This window comes from Pristiophorus japonicus, chromosome 4 (assembly GCF_044704955.1).
Source record: "Pristiophorus japonicus isolate sPriJap1 chromosome 4, sPriJap1.hap1, whole genome shotgun sequence".
In the NCBI taxonomy this organism is placed as follows: domain Eukaryota; kingdom Metazoa; phylum Chordata; class Chondrichthyes; family Pristiophoridae; genus Pristiophorus; species Pristiophorus japonicus.
Genome location: NC_091980.1, coordinates 185,284,650 through 185,299,972, shown reverse-complemented (window position 1 = coordinate 185,299,972; position 15,323 = coordinate 185,284,650). Strand labels below are relative to the sequence as shown.

Sequence of the window (15,323 nt, the reverse complement as noted above, 5' to 3'; positions counted from 1 at the left end):
TAGGAGCATCAATGCAAAATATCTTCTCTTTTTAAACCATAAAGTTTAAATGTCAAAGTTAAACTTCAACTGAAGAAGTTAGAGCAAAAGACACGCTATGGCGAACACTGATTCTGTAACAATACTAACATTGCATCTCAAGCGATCTTGCATTTTTGAAACATGGATAATTTGGGTTTTTTTTGCAATTGGAAACAACTTATTCGGGCAATTATAAGGAAGTCCCGCCTCCCGCAGACCGATTGGCTCGCTTTAATCCATTGTTCCAGCCCGGAGCGCCCAGCAGCTTTGTGATTGGTCCGCGGCGCTGTCAGTCACCGCACTTTGTAATTCTGCCTGGATGAAGTTGCCTATAACGGGAACCGCATGGAAGTTTGTGCGCTTTATTACCAGGAGCGGGCACATTTAAGAGATTTCACTGCAGGGGGGCGGGAAAGAAAAGACCAGATGAGTGGTTGCTTAACACATTTTTGGCGTGCTTAAAAAACAGAGAAAGCTAGTCTCGAACACTGGCAGCATTTGCAGATCCCCAACAAGGCATTCCGAGCCTGGGAATCTGATTGACATTATACAGACGGGCTTGTGCGAACTTTAAAAAAATGTTCAGAAAGTTTTCTATTATCGTCCTCTTACACTTTATTCTGCTGTACGTGGTTCTACCAGGGTCCCGATCCCAGAGATCGAGCGGACCAAGGGTAAGTGCATTTAATACCATCATCTGATAGTCTTTTCATCCGTTTTTAAAACAAATTGCTTTTCAGTTTTATTTTGCTTTCTTATTTGCTTCCCCTGTTTTGCTCCGTCTGCTCCCCTTTTACTGTTTATATATTGTATATAAACTTCAAATGTCAGCCAGTCATCTGATGACACCTGTTGTGCTTCCAACATACACAGACAAGGAGGAACAAGGTGCAGAGATCTGAAATGTGGTTCTCCAGTTTCGTTGGGGACGGGAAACAGTGAGATGCAGCACCAACATTATTTTATATAGAGATTTATATAGATAGAACGAAGAAGACATAGTAACAGACTTCACTTCATTCGGGAGGAGGTGTGTGTTGTAACTTTACACTGATTGTGTCCAGGGCACAGTTTGAAAGCTTGCTGGAGGCTGAGAGAAATTCTGTTATCTCCTCTATCAGAGCTAGAGTCGTTGTTTCCAGTAGAGCCGGGCCGTGGGGGTAGAGGGTGTAAAAGCAGGTCTTGTCCGAGCACACACTCCCCACACCCGTTCTACCCTTTTTCTTCAGGCGTTTTATTTTAGCGTTCGGTTCTGCTTCGAAGAGGGACGGTAATTGATTCCAAAAGGAAAAATAAATACGATGAAATTGTGTGAAATTGACCAAGTTGGCAATGAACGTCAGAAAAAAGTGCTGTAATTTTCAGCATCGCATTCTTCAAGACTATAAATCAGCTCGGCATATCTAGACAAGGTTATACCCCTAAAATAAACACACGATCCTCACATCCTGCGCCCATATTCTCCCAAGAGAAATATCGTGCTTCTTTAGGAATCCATTTATTCATTACTTTGGAAAACAATCATTTCTGTGTATTGCGAACTAAGATGTAAGTGAGAAAGGATGCGATCAATGGGATGCTAATTTCAACTGACCTCAAAGTGTACAAATAACCCGCATGTCTAGGTGTCTAAAACAGGAAAATCTAATTTTACCCTACACTTTCTCTTGATGACAATCGAACAACGACGCATCCTCCTGATTTTGTGTCGACCTCCATTACAAAGGGTTTAGCTTTTCTCTTAAAACATACTAAGAAAGAAAGCTGCTGGTTAACATAATGGGTCAATGTTCCGCATTCTTTATTGAGTGGCTCATAAAGTTGCTCTTGGAAAGAACATTTTTCAATAAGTGAAGAGCCTGGACCACCTTAAACGGGGCTGTGTGGAGACACACTCGTGTGGTGTTTATTTAAAATACACATAGGCAAGACAAAAGGAATGATGTTGCTTTTTTGGAAAGCAGATTCATCAGTTAACTTTTAATCTGCACGGTACCAGGGTTAGGTCGGAAGAATCATTTAAAGGGGCATGCACCTAAACGTAAATTCGCAAAATAATTTATATAATCCTCAGGTACAGTAGTATTAAAGTCAGGAATACACCGTAATTCAATTTGGTGTTCTCATCAATGTTTTTCCAATTCAAACTAAGCCTTTATACACACAAACACAGGTGGTTCTGGTGCATTTTATCGGACACAACATAATTTCTAGCACTGAGGTTTTCTGGCTAACAGAGATGCCTGAATCAGCTGGACTGTCTGAAGAAGGGATCGCTTCGATCTTAACAGTTTCTGCATTTTAACTATGACCCGACCATCGAATGAATCAAGCTCCCTTACTTGGATCTGTTATTGTCAAACAGTGCAAACGGGTATAGGTTAATTTGGAAGTGTCCTCTATAATATATCAGAAGTAACAGTCGGACTTTCTTTAGTGGCACTCGGGAGGTTTCTTCACTGCACTGTGTCTTTAAGAGGGAATACTCCAGGCTTTGAGAAATCCCATTGCATTTCCTAGAGCTCAGTTTTGGGTTCTTGCCAATCACTTCCACTTAATCCCGGCCGTCATGTACTGTAACCCTCTCACTCCCATTTGAATGCACTTCTTAAGTATCAAAGATGGGCTTTGTCCTTTGATCAGCATTGCAGCCTTGCTGGATTCCGACTCTCATGCTATCAGTACTGCTAGGGGAGTCCAGATTTGCTCAAAGTTTATCCTGATCTGTTCTGTAGCTATGCAGAAGAGCACTAGAAACAATGGTGAAGCAAGGTGGGTGTCATTTCAGAGTAACACTGCGCCACACAAACCCTTTTAAGATCACTTATGGAAGCATTATCCTCCCCTTTTGGGTGCAAGATTTAGGGGTTAACCGTCTTCCATGAGGAAAAAAAACAGCCTACATCGATACATTAGAGAAGAAATACTACTTCCTATTTGGAATCTAATGAAAAATATGTCTGGCAACATATATAAGTAGACAGTATCTCCTTTATCATTCTCTGATTTTATAATGTAGATATATAGGCAAGCAAAATGTTAAGTTAACAATTTGTGTGTCGGTTAACAATTTGTGCGTCGGAGACATTTTGATTGAATTTAAACAATGAGGGAGAGATCCTTTGATATTTTCACACTTTCATAGGAATACATTTCCTTTTCCTTATATCAATTTTATAATGACATTTTCTAACTTGACATTTTATTTCACTTGTCTAGCATGTAAAAAAAAATCCCTTGCGTCCCTGTTGGATCTGTTGATGCAGTGATTTGAAAAATATTAAACAGTCGTGTCAATGTGATGAGAATGTGGGAGTCTTAGTAAATTATGCCGTTTTTAAATATTATTAAACTGCAGTGCAACAACAGCTTGATTTTTCTTTTTAAACTGTATTTTAAACGTTAATATAAAAATGGTTTTATTCAGGAAGAAATTTTTTTTTCCCGTACTATTGTTTCCATTAAGATTGTTGATGTGCAGCCTTTTTGGCAACTTATATCTTTCGAGACGAATCTTTTGACGTTTTGACTATCCTTCCAAAATGTTACAGAAGAATCATGCTGAGAATGCATTGTTCATATTTATCACATTATATCCCATTTGCTTCTCCATGGGTGGAATTTGTCTCCAAGCAAGGGAGGGACATCACATGGGAGGGTCTGATGTACATTACAACAATGACCACACTCCAAAAGCACTTAATTGGCTGTAAAGCGCTTTGAGACGTCTGGTGGTCGTGAATGGCACTATATAAATGCAAATCTTTATTTTTCTTTGATGCTACTTCATGATTAGGTAACAGGTGCTGTGATACAGGTGGGGACAGTCTAACTTCGTTGGGTTTTCCCTTCTCCCCGCTATAGAAATTAATTTCTCTCATTGTCATTCAATTTGTCTACTTTACCCTTATACTTGTAATTCCAAACAATTTTGGTAGCCCCATAAATGTCAGCCCCCTTCAGACATTCTACTGCATGCTACCTTTCTACTGCCTACTATGAACTTGATATGTGGAGACACGAGTCTCTTTACCGTGAAGGTGGAACTAATTCCAGTGCCCCTGTTATTAACCCCGACAATATTATACCACAAAGGATAGAAGAGGAGACAGTCACTATCTCAAACTATCTTCCACATAATGAAAACTGGCATCCTCACTTTTGAAATTATATAGTGCTATTAATATTTTGATAGACTGGGACTGTGAATTTTGGCCTTACTCTCTTCCACCCTGCCACCCCCCCCCCCACACACACACACATCTGACTATGTTCTAGCTAAAATCTGCTGACTTTCATCCTACTTAAGTGAGCAAGCTTAAAGAGGGGAAGCACTGGGTCAGCAACGTACACCCTTTTGGTTGAGATTGATATATTTGTTAGGCAAGGGTATTAAGGGTTACAGAACCAATACAGGTAGATGGAGTTAAGATACAGATCAACCATGATCTAGTTAAATGGCAGAACAGGCTCAAGGGGCTGAATGGCCTACTTCTGTTCCTATGAGCCAAGCTTTTGACTATGTGAGCTCTTGGGTCAGCCCTAATGTTAACAGTTCTTTTCTTGTGTGTCAGTCGTTAAGAAATATCATGGGATTTTGTGTAGGAAATAATATCCAATGACATAGAGATTTTCCTCACAGGCTGCAGATTCATTGAAGCACATAATATTGAAAGGATTAGGTCTAGCACATAATAAAAGGAGTTGAAAGGGCTCAGTGCAAAAGACAACAAGCCTATATATAAAGTACAAGGACACCAGGCAATTAATACTTTTCTAATATTAAATGAGAAATTCCACAGGGAATCATTGTCAAACAGGTTAAAAATAACATGGATTTTTAAGAGGGAACTGCAATTTTTCAGCTGCTTGTTTGAATAATGCGTGACTTCCAGTAATTATATTAGAGACCTTGAATATTATGCTGTACTCCCATCAAGTTTTCCATGGTGCCTGGTTCAGTCTGTTCATTTTAGTCAGCACCTTTTCAGTCACAATAGGTTGTATTTCACAGTGGAGAGTTAAGCCGGAATCTAAGAGGAAATAAGACAAAACAGAACACCCACCCTTTAAGTCGTCGTTCACAGCTGTGCTGGTACAGGAGAGTACAGAAGAGGTGGATCCTCCTAAGTCCTTAAGAGTTCTACTGAAATGACCTAGACTTAAAATATACAGCTAACCTTTGTGAATAAAAACTCTCAGTGCACCTGAACTAAGAATGAACTTTGTCCAGCCCAACATGGTTCCTACACACAATGGAAGAGATTGTGGCAAAACTTCTATAATACAAATACTTTGTAACAAAAAGGTTTGCCTATATACTCAAGCGAGTGTTAAAAATGTGGAACTCGCTACCACATGGGATGGTTGAGGTGATTAGCATAGATGGATTTAAGGGAAAGCTAGGTAAGTACATGAGGAAGAAAGGAAAAGCGGGTGAGATGAAGTAAGGTGGGTGGAGGTTCGTGTGAAGTATAAACACTGGCATAGACCTGTTGGGCCAAATGGCCTGTTTTTGTGCTGTAAATTTCCACGTAATCTATATACTTAGTGCACAATATAGGCTGAATAAGTTCTTCCTAACGAGCCCTGTCTACCTGTGAACGTACAGTGTCACCCTGGCAAGTTTGTCCAGAAGTTGGAAGCAGAAGTTGAGGATATGGTCTGTACTGGTTATGGTACTGGACTAACACCCCAGAGGTCAGGACTTCAAATCCTCTTGTGGCAAGTTATGGAAAAAAAACAATACATTTTGCATCAAAAAAATGAGCTTGAAAATCTGCCAGATTGTCATAAAGGCTAAATGAGCTCTGATCTCTCCGGGAAGGGAACATGCCACCCCTACCTGGTCTGACCGACAGCTGATTCTAGTCTCACACTAAGTGGTTGATTTTTAATACCTCAGAACAATTAAGGATGGGACTTGCTAGTGTTGCCCAAAACTCAAGGACAAATAAAAAGAAATTGAGCAACTCTTTGTGGACCATTTATGCTTATTATTCAATTGACAGAATACTTGTAAAACAGCAGCAGTAATGTCACAAAGCAGCACAATGCCCATTCTGCAACCGTCCCGATAGTATTGAGAAATACTGGAATAATCCTTGGTCCGTCCTGAATTTGCTGATCTCAGTGTGATGGTAGGGGTGCTATAATTAGCTAGTAAAGAGAAAAAAAACTTTTCTGCTCCTGATCCTGTCTAATGACCTCTGCTGGAAGTGTTCCTGTATGGAGGGAGAGTGAAGACAGTGATGGGCTTGTCTGTGATATCTGCCCCCCTCCCCCCCCCCCCAAATGATTAAAGTGAAACCTGATATTCATTCTCTAGGCTCACATATTAAGAGTGACCGCTTTGGCATAGTACCAAATATTGCCGGTGACCCAGGTCACTGTACCCATATGTTAGTGTTTACAGGAGAGATGGGGAGAAAATGGGAAGGGGAGGGTGGGAAACTTGAGTTTTCCTGCAGGTGCAACAGACTCTTGGAGAGGGTGGGGGAAGGGAATCCACATAAAGCTTTATGTTTTTGGATCTTTAGCAAAAATAAGAGAGAAGCCTACTTCAGTTAGTTGTGTTTGACTCACGGATAACCATATAGGCACAGACAGTTTTGAAATGTGTCTTCTGCGAGTACGCTTTTGTGAGTAGGGATAAAGAAAATGAAAAAAATTGCATTCATATAGCGCCTTTCAAGATGTCCCAAAGCACAACCAATGAAATACTTTTGAAGTGTAGTCGCTGTTGTAATGTAGTAAACGTGGTGCACAGCAAGGTCCCACAAACAGCAATGAAACAAATGACAGATAATTTGTTTTAGGTGTTGGTGAGGATTAGCTATTGGCCAGGAGAGCCCAGAGAACTCCCCTGCTCTTCTTGGAATAGTGCCATCGGATCTTTAACATCCACCTAAGATAGCAGACGAAGCCTTGGTTTAACTTTACATCCAAAAGTCAGCACCTCCAACAGTGTGGTACTTCCTCAGTACTAGCACTGGAGTTCAACCGAGATTTTGTGCTTAAGTTTGTGGAGTGGGACTTGAGCCCACAACCATCTGAATTAGAGGTGAGAGTGCTACCCACTGAGCTAGCAGCCAATCACGATGCACCTGTAATAATGATCTTTTGACACTCGTCAAGCAGCAGGTCACGTAAGCAGTATAAATGTCAATGTTTGTTAGACCAGCTGCGAAAAAGACAATATTGTGCTAAATTGTTCAACTAAAATTGTGAAAATTCCAATTTGCCCAGAATGAGCGCCCAATCCTCACAAACTTACTCAGCATAAAAGTATTCCTTAGTTTTATAGTGATTTTACTACAAAATGTGGAACGTAAATGTTTTTCTTCATAGGAGAGCTACATTAAACTTAGCATCCAATGAAGTTATGTTGTAAAAGTATTGTTTGACAGAAACTGTGGGCTCAATTTTCCCGTTATCTGCGCCGTTTTGTTTGCGTAACTTAAAATATTCAAGTTTCCGCAAAGTTTCTGCGCCAGCGTAACTCAGTTAGGTACGATTGTTTTTTTAGGTTAGAATTTTTTTGCGTCATAGGGGGCGTAACTTGATGTCTGCACCAGTTTTTCACATTTAAGCAAGTTTGGCCAACTTCCATTTTTTCTAGGACAGTGTATGTGACCACTCCCAAAAAACCTTCTGGGCACTTAAGAAAAATCAGCACACATTAAAAAACGGCATAGAAAGACGCCATTGTTTTTAGGCGAAGTTTTGGAAGGAGTCAAGAAGACAAAGAATATGCATCATGAAACTTAATTTTTTTCAAAGTCAAAAAGGAGAAAATGGAAGTCTAATGCAGTTCTTTAAATTTAGATTTTTTTTCAAAGTACCACGCCACCACCAAATGTCTCCTCACCGGGCTTGAGGGTTGGAGCGTTGTCCGGCAGAATCACCCCCTCATCCGGACACAGGGGCTCGGGGCTCAGCTTCAAAAGTATTCGAGGGCGGGGGGGGGGGGGGGTGGTGGGTGGGGGGCGAGGGGGTTGTAAGCCGAACTGAAGGGATGAGAACCTTTAGACTATACAGCAGTAGATTGATTCGACATCATCGCATGAGGAACCTCAGAGCACGTAGGATGATGGGCAGGAGGCTTTACCCACATCGGGTACATCAAGACAGGCATTCATACCTGCACCCGAGTAATGCAGACTGTGTGAGAAGGCTGCGTTTCTGCAAAGATGTTGTCACCGAGACCTGTGAGTTAGTAAAAGTAGACCTGCACCTTAGAAGCATCAGAAGCACTGCTTTGTCAGTTGAAGTAAAGGTTACATCTGCTCTTTCATTTTATGCATCTGGATTATTTCAGGCCACAACTGGGGATGTGTGCACCATTTCTCAACATGCAACATATATCTGCATTCGGCAGGTGACTGCTGCACTATATGCCCGGAGGAATGACTACATAAAGTTCCCTATGACCGCCCAGGCAATGTGTGACAGGGCTGTGGGTTTCACTAGGATTGCTGGCTTCCTAAAGGTACAGGGCTGCATTGATTGTACCCACATCGCCTTGTGAGCACCTTTGGAGGAATCCGAAATGTACAGGAGCAGAAAAGGCTTCCACTCCATGAACGTGCATCTCATCTGTGACGACATGCATCGCATCATGGCAGTTGATACGAGATACCCTGGGAGCACCCATGATGCATTCATCCTACGCGAGAGTGCTATATCTGCCATGTTTCAGCAGCAGCCAGAAGGACAGAGCTGGCTGCTCGGAGACAAAGGGCACGGCCTTGCCACCTGGCTAATGATGCCCCTAGGCATAACCCAGACGGAAGCTGACCGAGAATACAACATGTCGCACATTGTGATGCGTAGCATAATAGAGAGGACCATTGGCATCTTGAAGCAACGTTTCCGATGCCTGGACCATTCCAGAGGCTACTTGCAATATTCCCCTGAGATTGTTGGTCAGTTCACTGTTGTGTGCTGCATGCTGCATAACTTAGCCATCATGAGGCAGCAGCAGCTGGTAGTAGAAGACCCACCAGAGGTGAGAGTGGCTGATGATGAGGAGGAACATGCAGATGACGAGGAGGAGGAGGAGGAGGAAGCCATGCAACTACCTGAACCCGCCCCTTTAACGATTGCTCAAGCCTTGCGCCAGCAGTTCATCCATGAACGCTTATCTGCCTGAAGGCTCAGCGGCAACTATTCCAAATGGACCATGTTTACTGTTTGGACCTATTCCGTAATGTTGTGTTGTAGTAATGGAACAAATAATGGAAATGATTCTTCTTTAGTTCAAAAAGTTGTGTTAATAATGGAACAAATAATGGAAATGATTCAGTTATAATTTAAAATACATTTTATTCAAAAGTTTAACACTTGTTTGTACTTAACTTAAGTTTAATAAAAATATTCTTGTATCAAACTTTAAAGTTTTCAGTTAAGATCACTTAAAAACTTTAAGGTCACTTACAGACATTTAAACTTGTAAATTTACATCACTTACAAAAAACTTTTAATTTAAGAACAATTACAACAGTAACATCAATAATACCAACAACAACAGCAAAGAAAGGCTGCACCCATCTCTCCTCCACTTTATTCTAAGACTGCCCACTGCCCTTGGTTTTGGTGACTTCACCGCTGCCCACAGGTGGCGCAGCATTTCTTGGGTTGATACCAAGTTTATTCTTTCAAGCATCTCGGGTAATGCACACTTTTTGATGGGGACTGTGGGCAGACGGTAATTTGGAAGGCCCGGCTTGGGGCTCTTCAGAGGATGGTCTGGAGATTGGAGTGGAAGTGGCAGTTGATTCCATCAATGGCTGCGGGGTCTGGGTGTGTTCCCTTATTGCAGCAGCTAACTCCGACATTTCCTCCATCATGGTGTCTCAACTACCTGCAACATTCCCTCCCTCATGTTCACCGACAGTGTATCAGCTACCTGCAACATTCTCTCTCTCATGTGCCCGGACAGTGTTCCCATTTCTCGTGAGAGTGTTGTTACTTCTTCCAAAAGTCCCGATACCTCATCACCCACCTCACTGATGGTGTCCAGGAGAGATCGCGTAAGGTCAATGCTCTCTGCACTCATTGCAATCATTTGAACCACATCGGTTAGATCCTGCACCTCAGGAAAGCGCTGTCGAGCTCTCCTTCCCCTCCTCACCCTGGGTGTGCCTCGCTGCATCCCACTGGGACCCGCAGCCTCAGACGGTGGGGCCCTGGGTGTGCGTTGCTGCACCCCTCTGGTGTCATGTATCTTACATTATTATATATAACTGTATCCTAACATGCTATACATGACTGTAATAAGATATGACCTGTAACCACCAGCATACCTTACCACCAGGGGTGCACTTGCAAGAGACAGGTATATCAGGACAGGTCTCAGGCAAGTGCAGCATTCCAGAGCTGTGAAATAAAGGTGTAGGTCCAGAGTGACCTTGACTTCATTACATGCCTCGTGTGAATCTGTACTGAGGGGACAGGACTTTACAACTAGAACCCACAGCCTCGGACTGTGCGAAACAATGGAATGTCCCAACAACACTCGTACCACTCAGGAAAGGGGCTGGCACCTCAATGGGCGGCACTTGCACCTCCTCCAGAGTGAGTACAACAGTGGGAGCTTCATCCATCCCCTCCCCCTCTCCCCCATGCTCTTGGTCTGGAAGGTGGGATTGGAAGAGGTTCTCCTCTTCAGGCGCGTCTGTGTCTGAATCCTCTTCTGCATCGGCTTCAGCCTCGTCAGGGTTGGCCTCAAGTTCTGTAAAATATAACAGAACAGACAAATGGTTAGCAGCAGAGGAGGGGGCAGGGTGGGTGACATGAGTAGGCTCACACAGCCCAGGCAGCAGGCTCATTTGAAGGACCGCGATGAATGATAGCACATTGCATCAACCGAAGCGTAGCTGGTGGAGACATCCCCATGAACCGAAGAATGGCTACCCTGCGCAGTACTTGACTTTTAGCAAAGCCAGACTGTGGAATTTGCAGGACTTACCCTCTCCCTCGAGTGGTGATTGCTTTTCTCCAGGCAGGACCCATCAAAGCAGCGACCCTCTCTTCCAAGGGTGTCAGTGGGTGCAGATTTGCCGGGCCTCCTCCTGTTCGACTTCTCTCTCTTTTGTCGTGTGCCACCTTCCTCTGCAAAGATGAAAATACAGGCAACTCTCGATTATCCGTACACGGATCTAACGGAGAACCCGCTGCAACAGCACTTTTAAAAACTGTGATAGTGTCCCGTGTACAGCTGCACCAAGATGGACATTTCGCTGTTTTTCTAATCTCAGCACCGGAAAACAAGCTGATCCCAACTGCAACAGAAAGCAATGCAAAGCTCCTGTCCAAACTACTCATTTTTGGTCTTAAACGCGCTCTTACACACGACCATTAAACCCACCCCACACACAGTCCTGCGCTGACCACTTTCTGCACTGTCCGCTGTTTGTACGAAAGCGCTGACATCAGTGAGTAACTGCAGCCCTGAGTGCAATGAATTATTTATTGAATGTTCGCACTCCAGAGAGTTTAAAAATATCCGCTTCCAACACAACAAGGTTCACCGTGTCCTTGCCTGCGTTTTTACCTTTCTCTCCACGTCAAATTTGGGACCCAGACATTCCCGCCATTACGTGCACTCGCCCTAGCGGCAAAATCGTTTACCCGGAATAGCCCGATCCCCGAGGGACCCGGATAATTGAGAATTGCCTGTATAACTTTTTAAGAGAGGGTGTCTTTCTGCTGGGTGGGACATACAGTTAGTCACATTTAAAATTGCAATTCCAGTGAATAAATGAAAATATTACTTACACTAACTACTTGACTAAGGTCCTGTCACTTCTTTTTACACTGGCCTCCAGACCTCAGGGTGGTCACCATTGCACAGTAATCTCCTGCAAGTTGGTTCCAGCGTTTCTTCATTTCTTTTGGTGAAACTTTTATGTGACTCGCACCATCTGGCCTCAATTACAGTAACTCGTGCTTTCACTTCCTCTTGTGAGAAATTCTTGGTCCTTGAGCCGCATTGCATATTGTAGCTCCGATTTTTCCACTGAGAATTAAAGTTCTCACACACAACTGGCTCTTTAAAAATGGCCGAATGCAGACCGGGAGGTGAACTGGGCATGCGCCCCCATAGCAGTCACGTCAAAAACGCCATTTTTTCCCCCGCACATGCACAGAAGGGGGTGCATCGTTTTTTTGGGCGCAGACATTAGGCTCCACCCCCCTGAAGCTAAAGGACAGGCTGCGCGGCGCCAATTTCAAAAATTAGAACGGGGAAACTGGCAAGTTTTTTTTTGGAGTCGTCAGGGCCAAAAAAAATGGGTGTAACTCTTGAAATACGCCTCAAAACGGCATTGGGGAAAATTGAGCCCTGTATTATTAGATAGAGCTAGTAGCCTGAAATAACTCTGCACATCTTTTAGGAGTGGATCTAGAATGCTCCAAATCTTGAGGTGAGGAGCTTTTGCATTTTATTGGTGGGCACCCACACTAGGGATGGGACAACTGGGGTGCCCACCTCAGCTGAGGGAAGGGATTTGGCAGTGGGGTCTTACCCATTGCGCAGGTGGACTGGTGTTGCTAGCCGAAGATGATAAAGAATTCAAAGATGGCGCTGCTTCTCTGGAGGCCTGTTTGATGGATTGCTTTCAGAAACGGGCATTTCCAGAAAAGTTTAATTCAGCCCTTCTGGGCTCTTAGCAGCACTGGGTGCAAAAAATGCCCAGTGGTGCTAAGAGAGTAAATAGAGAACTCATTGCATGGCACTTGCCCATTTGTGGGCAGGAATATTATGAGTCTGCCTCTAAATCTACAAGATTTTGCGATGGGCAGAAAAAGGAGTGGGGAATTGATGTAACCAGGCTCTGCCCCACATTCTGACCAAACAGCGCACAGTTTATAACCGTAGGACCACAGAATTACTGGGCCAATACTCCCAGTCTAATTCTTTGATATGAGGTCTTGAATACTGCACCTGTTGTGCATCAACTTTTCTCATGGTTATACAAAGGCTTTCTTCTTTATCGAATCCTGTAGCCTGGAAATTATTGTTGGTGATACGCACAGATGAACACACTTGTTAAAATAGCAAACATAGGAATGCCATACAAACGCATCAAGCATCAGTCTGCTAAGAAGACTATGGGAAGAATATGGATGTGTCCTTTAAGTATTGTTACTGGAAGTATGGGAGTTTTAGCCTGAAATCTCTTCCCTATTTTTTTATATATCTTCCCATGCGGATTTGCTTTGCATTTCCTTGATTCCATTAACATTTTTCTTTACATTCTTTCCTTGCGTCTTTGAATCTCCTCCTTTTCATTAGCCTCAAATAGTAACCAGAAGCTGAATTTCATGCTGTAAAACATGAAAGCTGAATCCATACTTCGCTCTGTGTAGACTCACTATGAAGCAAAGGTTATTGTAGCAAAACCCGAGGAATTCTGCTTTTAAAACCCAGGCTTGGTGTCACCTAATCACCACTGCTTCATCTTGATAAATCTATCTTCTCTACTACTTGGTTCAAGCACATCGGTTGAAATTGTGCAGTGCTATATTAATAACAAATGATTTTTTTGCATGGCTTTGGAATTCCTTTGCCTGCTCTTTGAACAAATGTGTTAACCTGTTTATTTAAATGGTGTTAAGGCTTTGGTTAATATAGCAGAGGAATTTCATACAAAGGTGTTCATTGCTAATATCTATACTGTATTGGAGAACACCAATTCACTAGGTCCTCAACTCAGCTGTTCCGTATTGCTAAAATATTATATGTAAGTTTTGTCACTTCCCTCACTTCCTGTTGTACATCACTTCCCACCCACCACCCGTACCCCACACAGTCACACTATGAGAGCCAGGGCCATTATTCATCAAGTCATAGGTGTGAGCTCTTTATTCACGAGTCTGCCACATATATGTGTGCTTTATCTTGCACTAAAGTCCTGTCTATCCTCTGTTTAGTTTCCATAGTTTAAGGCAGGTGGGTGCGCGGGAATGGAAGTGAAACCAGGCTGCTGGAAATAGTGAGTTATATTTTGTAATGAACACATTTTAAATACACTGAATAAATCACCTCCTGTCAGTTCACTTAATAAAACCATAGAACCAGTTACATGATACAGGTACTGCAGACCTTCATACTGTCAGTGTTGGACATGTGACCCTTTCACCTATACCACATTGTCTCTGCAGTGCTCCTCCTGTATACATTAAGGGTCAACTCCAGTTTATAGTAATATGCTCTAACAATAACAAGACCAACTTATTTATATAGTGCCTTTAATGTTAAAAAGAAAGATGCCAAGGTGCTTTGCATATGGGCACAATGAGTTGAAATGCTCAGCCAGGAAAAGAGATTAGGAGGAATGACCCAAAGCTAATTCAAAGAGATGGTTTTTGAGGAAGTTCTTAAAGATGGAGAGAGAGGTGCCAAGGAAAGGAGGTTTAGGGAGGAAATTCCAAGTAGTAGGACCTAGGTGGTTGAAGGCCCTGCTACTACTGGTGGGTTGACTTAAGTAGATGCACAGAGAGCTGGAGTCAGAGCAACAGAGTATTTGGAAGGGGGTGTAGGGCTGGAAGAGATAGGGTGGAGCAAAACAATGGATGGACTTATAGCAAGGACCCAGGTTTCGAATTGAATGCGTTGGAGGACAGGAAGACGGTAGATTAATGGATGAGCGGGTATTAGTACAGGACAGGATACGGGTGGTGGAGTTTTGGACAAGTTGGAGTTTATGGAGCGTGAGGCCAGCATGGAGAGGTCTAGAGCGTTGACACATAGCCTGAAGTTTGCAACAAGGTAGTGGCACATTATGTTTAATCTTGAGACTATGGTGCAAGATTATGGTTATGGTTAATCTTGAGACTGAAACTGAAAATACACTTAATCATAGAATCATAGAAGTTTACAGAAAGCCAGGAGGCCATTTTGGCCCATTGTATCCATGCTGGCCAACAAGAGGCTATCCAGCCTAATCCCACTTTCCAGCTCCAGGTCCGTAATCTTGCAGGTTACGGCACTTCAAGTGCACATCCAAGTACTTTTTAAATGTGGTGAGGGTTTCTGCCTCTACCACCCTTTCAGGCAGTAAGTTCCACACCCCCACAACCCTCTGCGTGAAGAAATGTCTCCTCAAATCCCCTCTAAACCTTCTACCAATTACTTTAATCCTACGTTGCTCTTTTATCCATGCGAGCGGAGCTACCCGAATGGTTTATTCTACCTATATTAAGCTGTGTTTTTGTTGATGGCTTGATGGTAAATGGGATGATTGAATTGTGTAACCTGAATTGAAGTGAGATTGTACCAACATGATTTGACCAGT

General features: G+C 42.9%; 1 protein-coding gene across 2 annotated transcripts in view; it reads left to right on the top strand.

Annotated features, from left to right (window-relative positions):
* Positions 1 to 359: 359 nt before the first annotated feature.
* The window catches only part of smoc1 (SPARC related modular calcium binding 1), a 305,052-nt gene continuing 290,088 nt past the window's right edge, over positions 360 to 15,323 (top strand). For both annotated transcript variants that reach the window (XM_070878895.1, XM_070878894.1), the window contains exon 1: positions 360 to 695. In XM_070878895.1, coding sequence (XP_070734996.1) covers positions 600 to 695 — 96 coding nt within the window. In that variant the 5' untranslated portion in view covers positions 360 to 599. The remainder of the gene's footprint in view (positions 696 to 15,323) is intronic.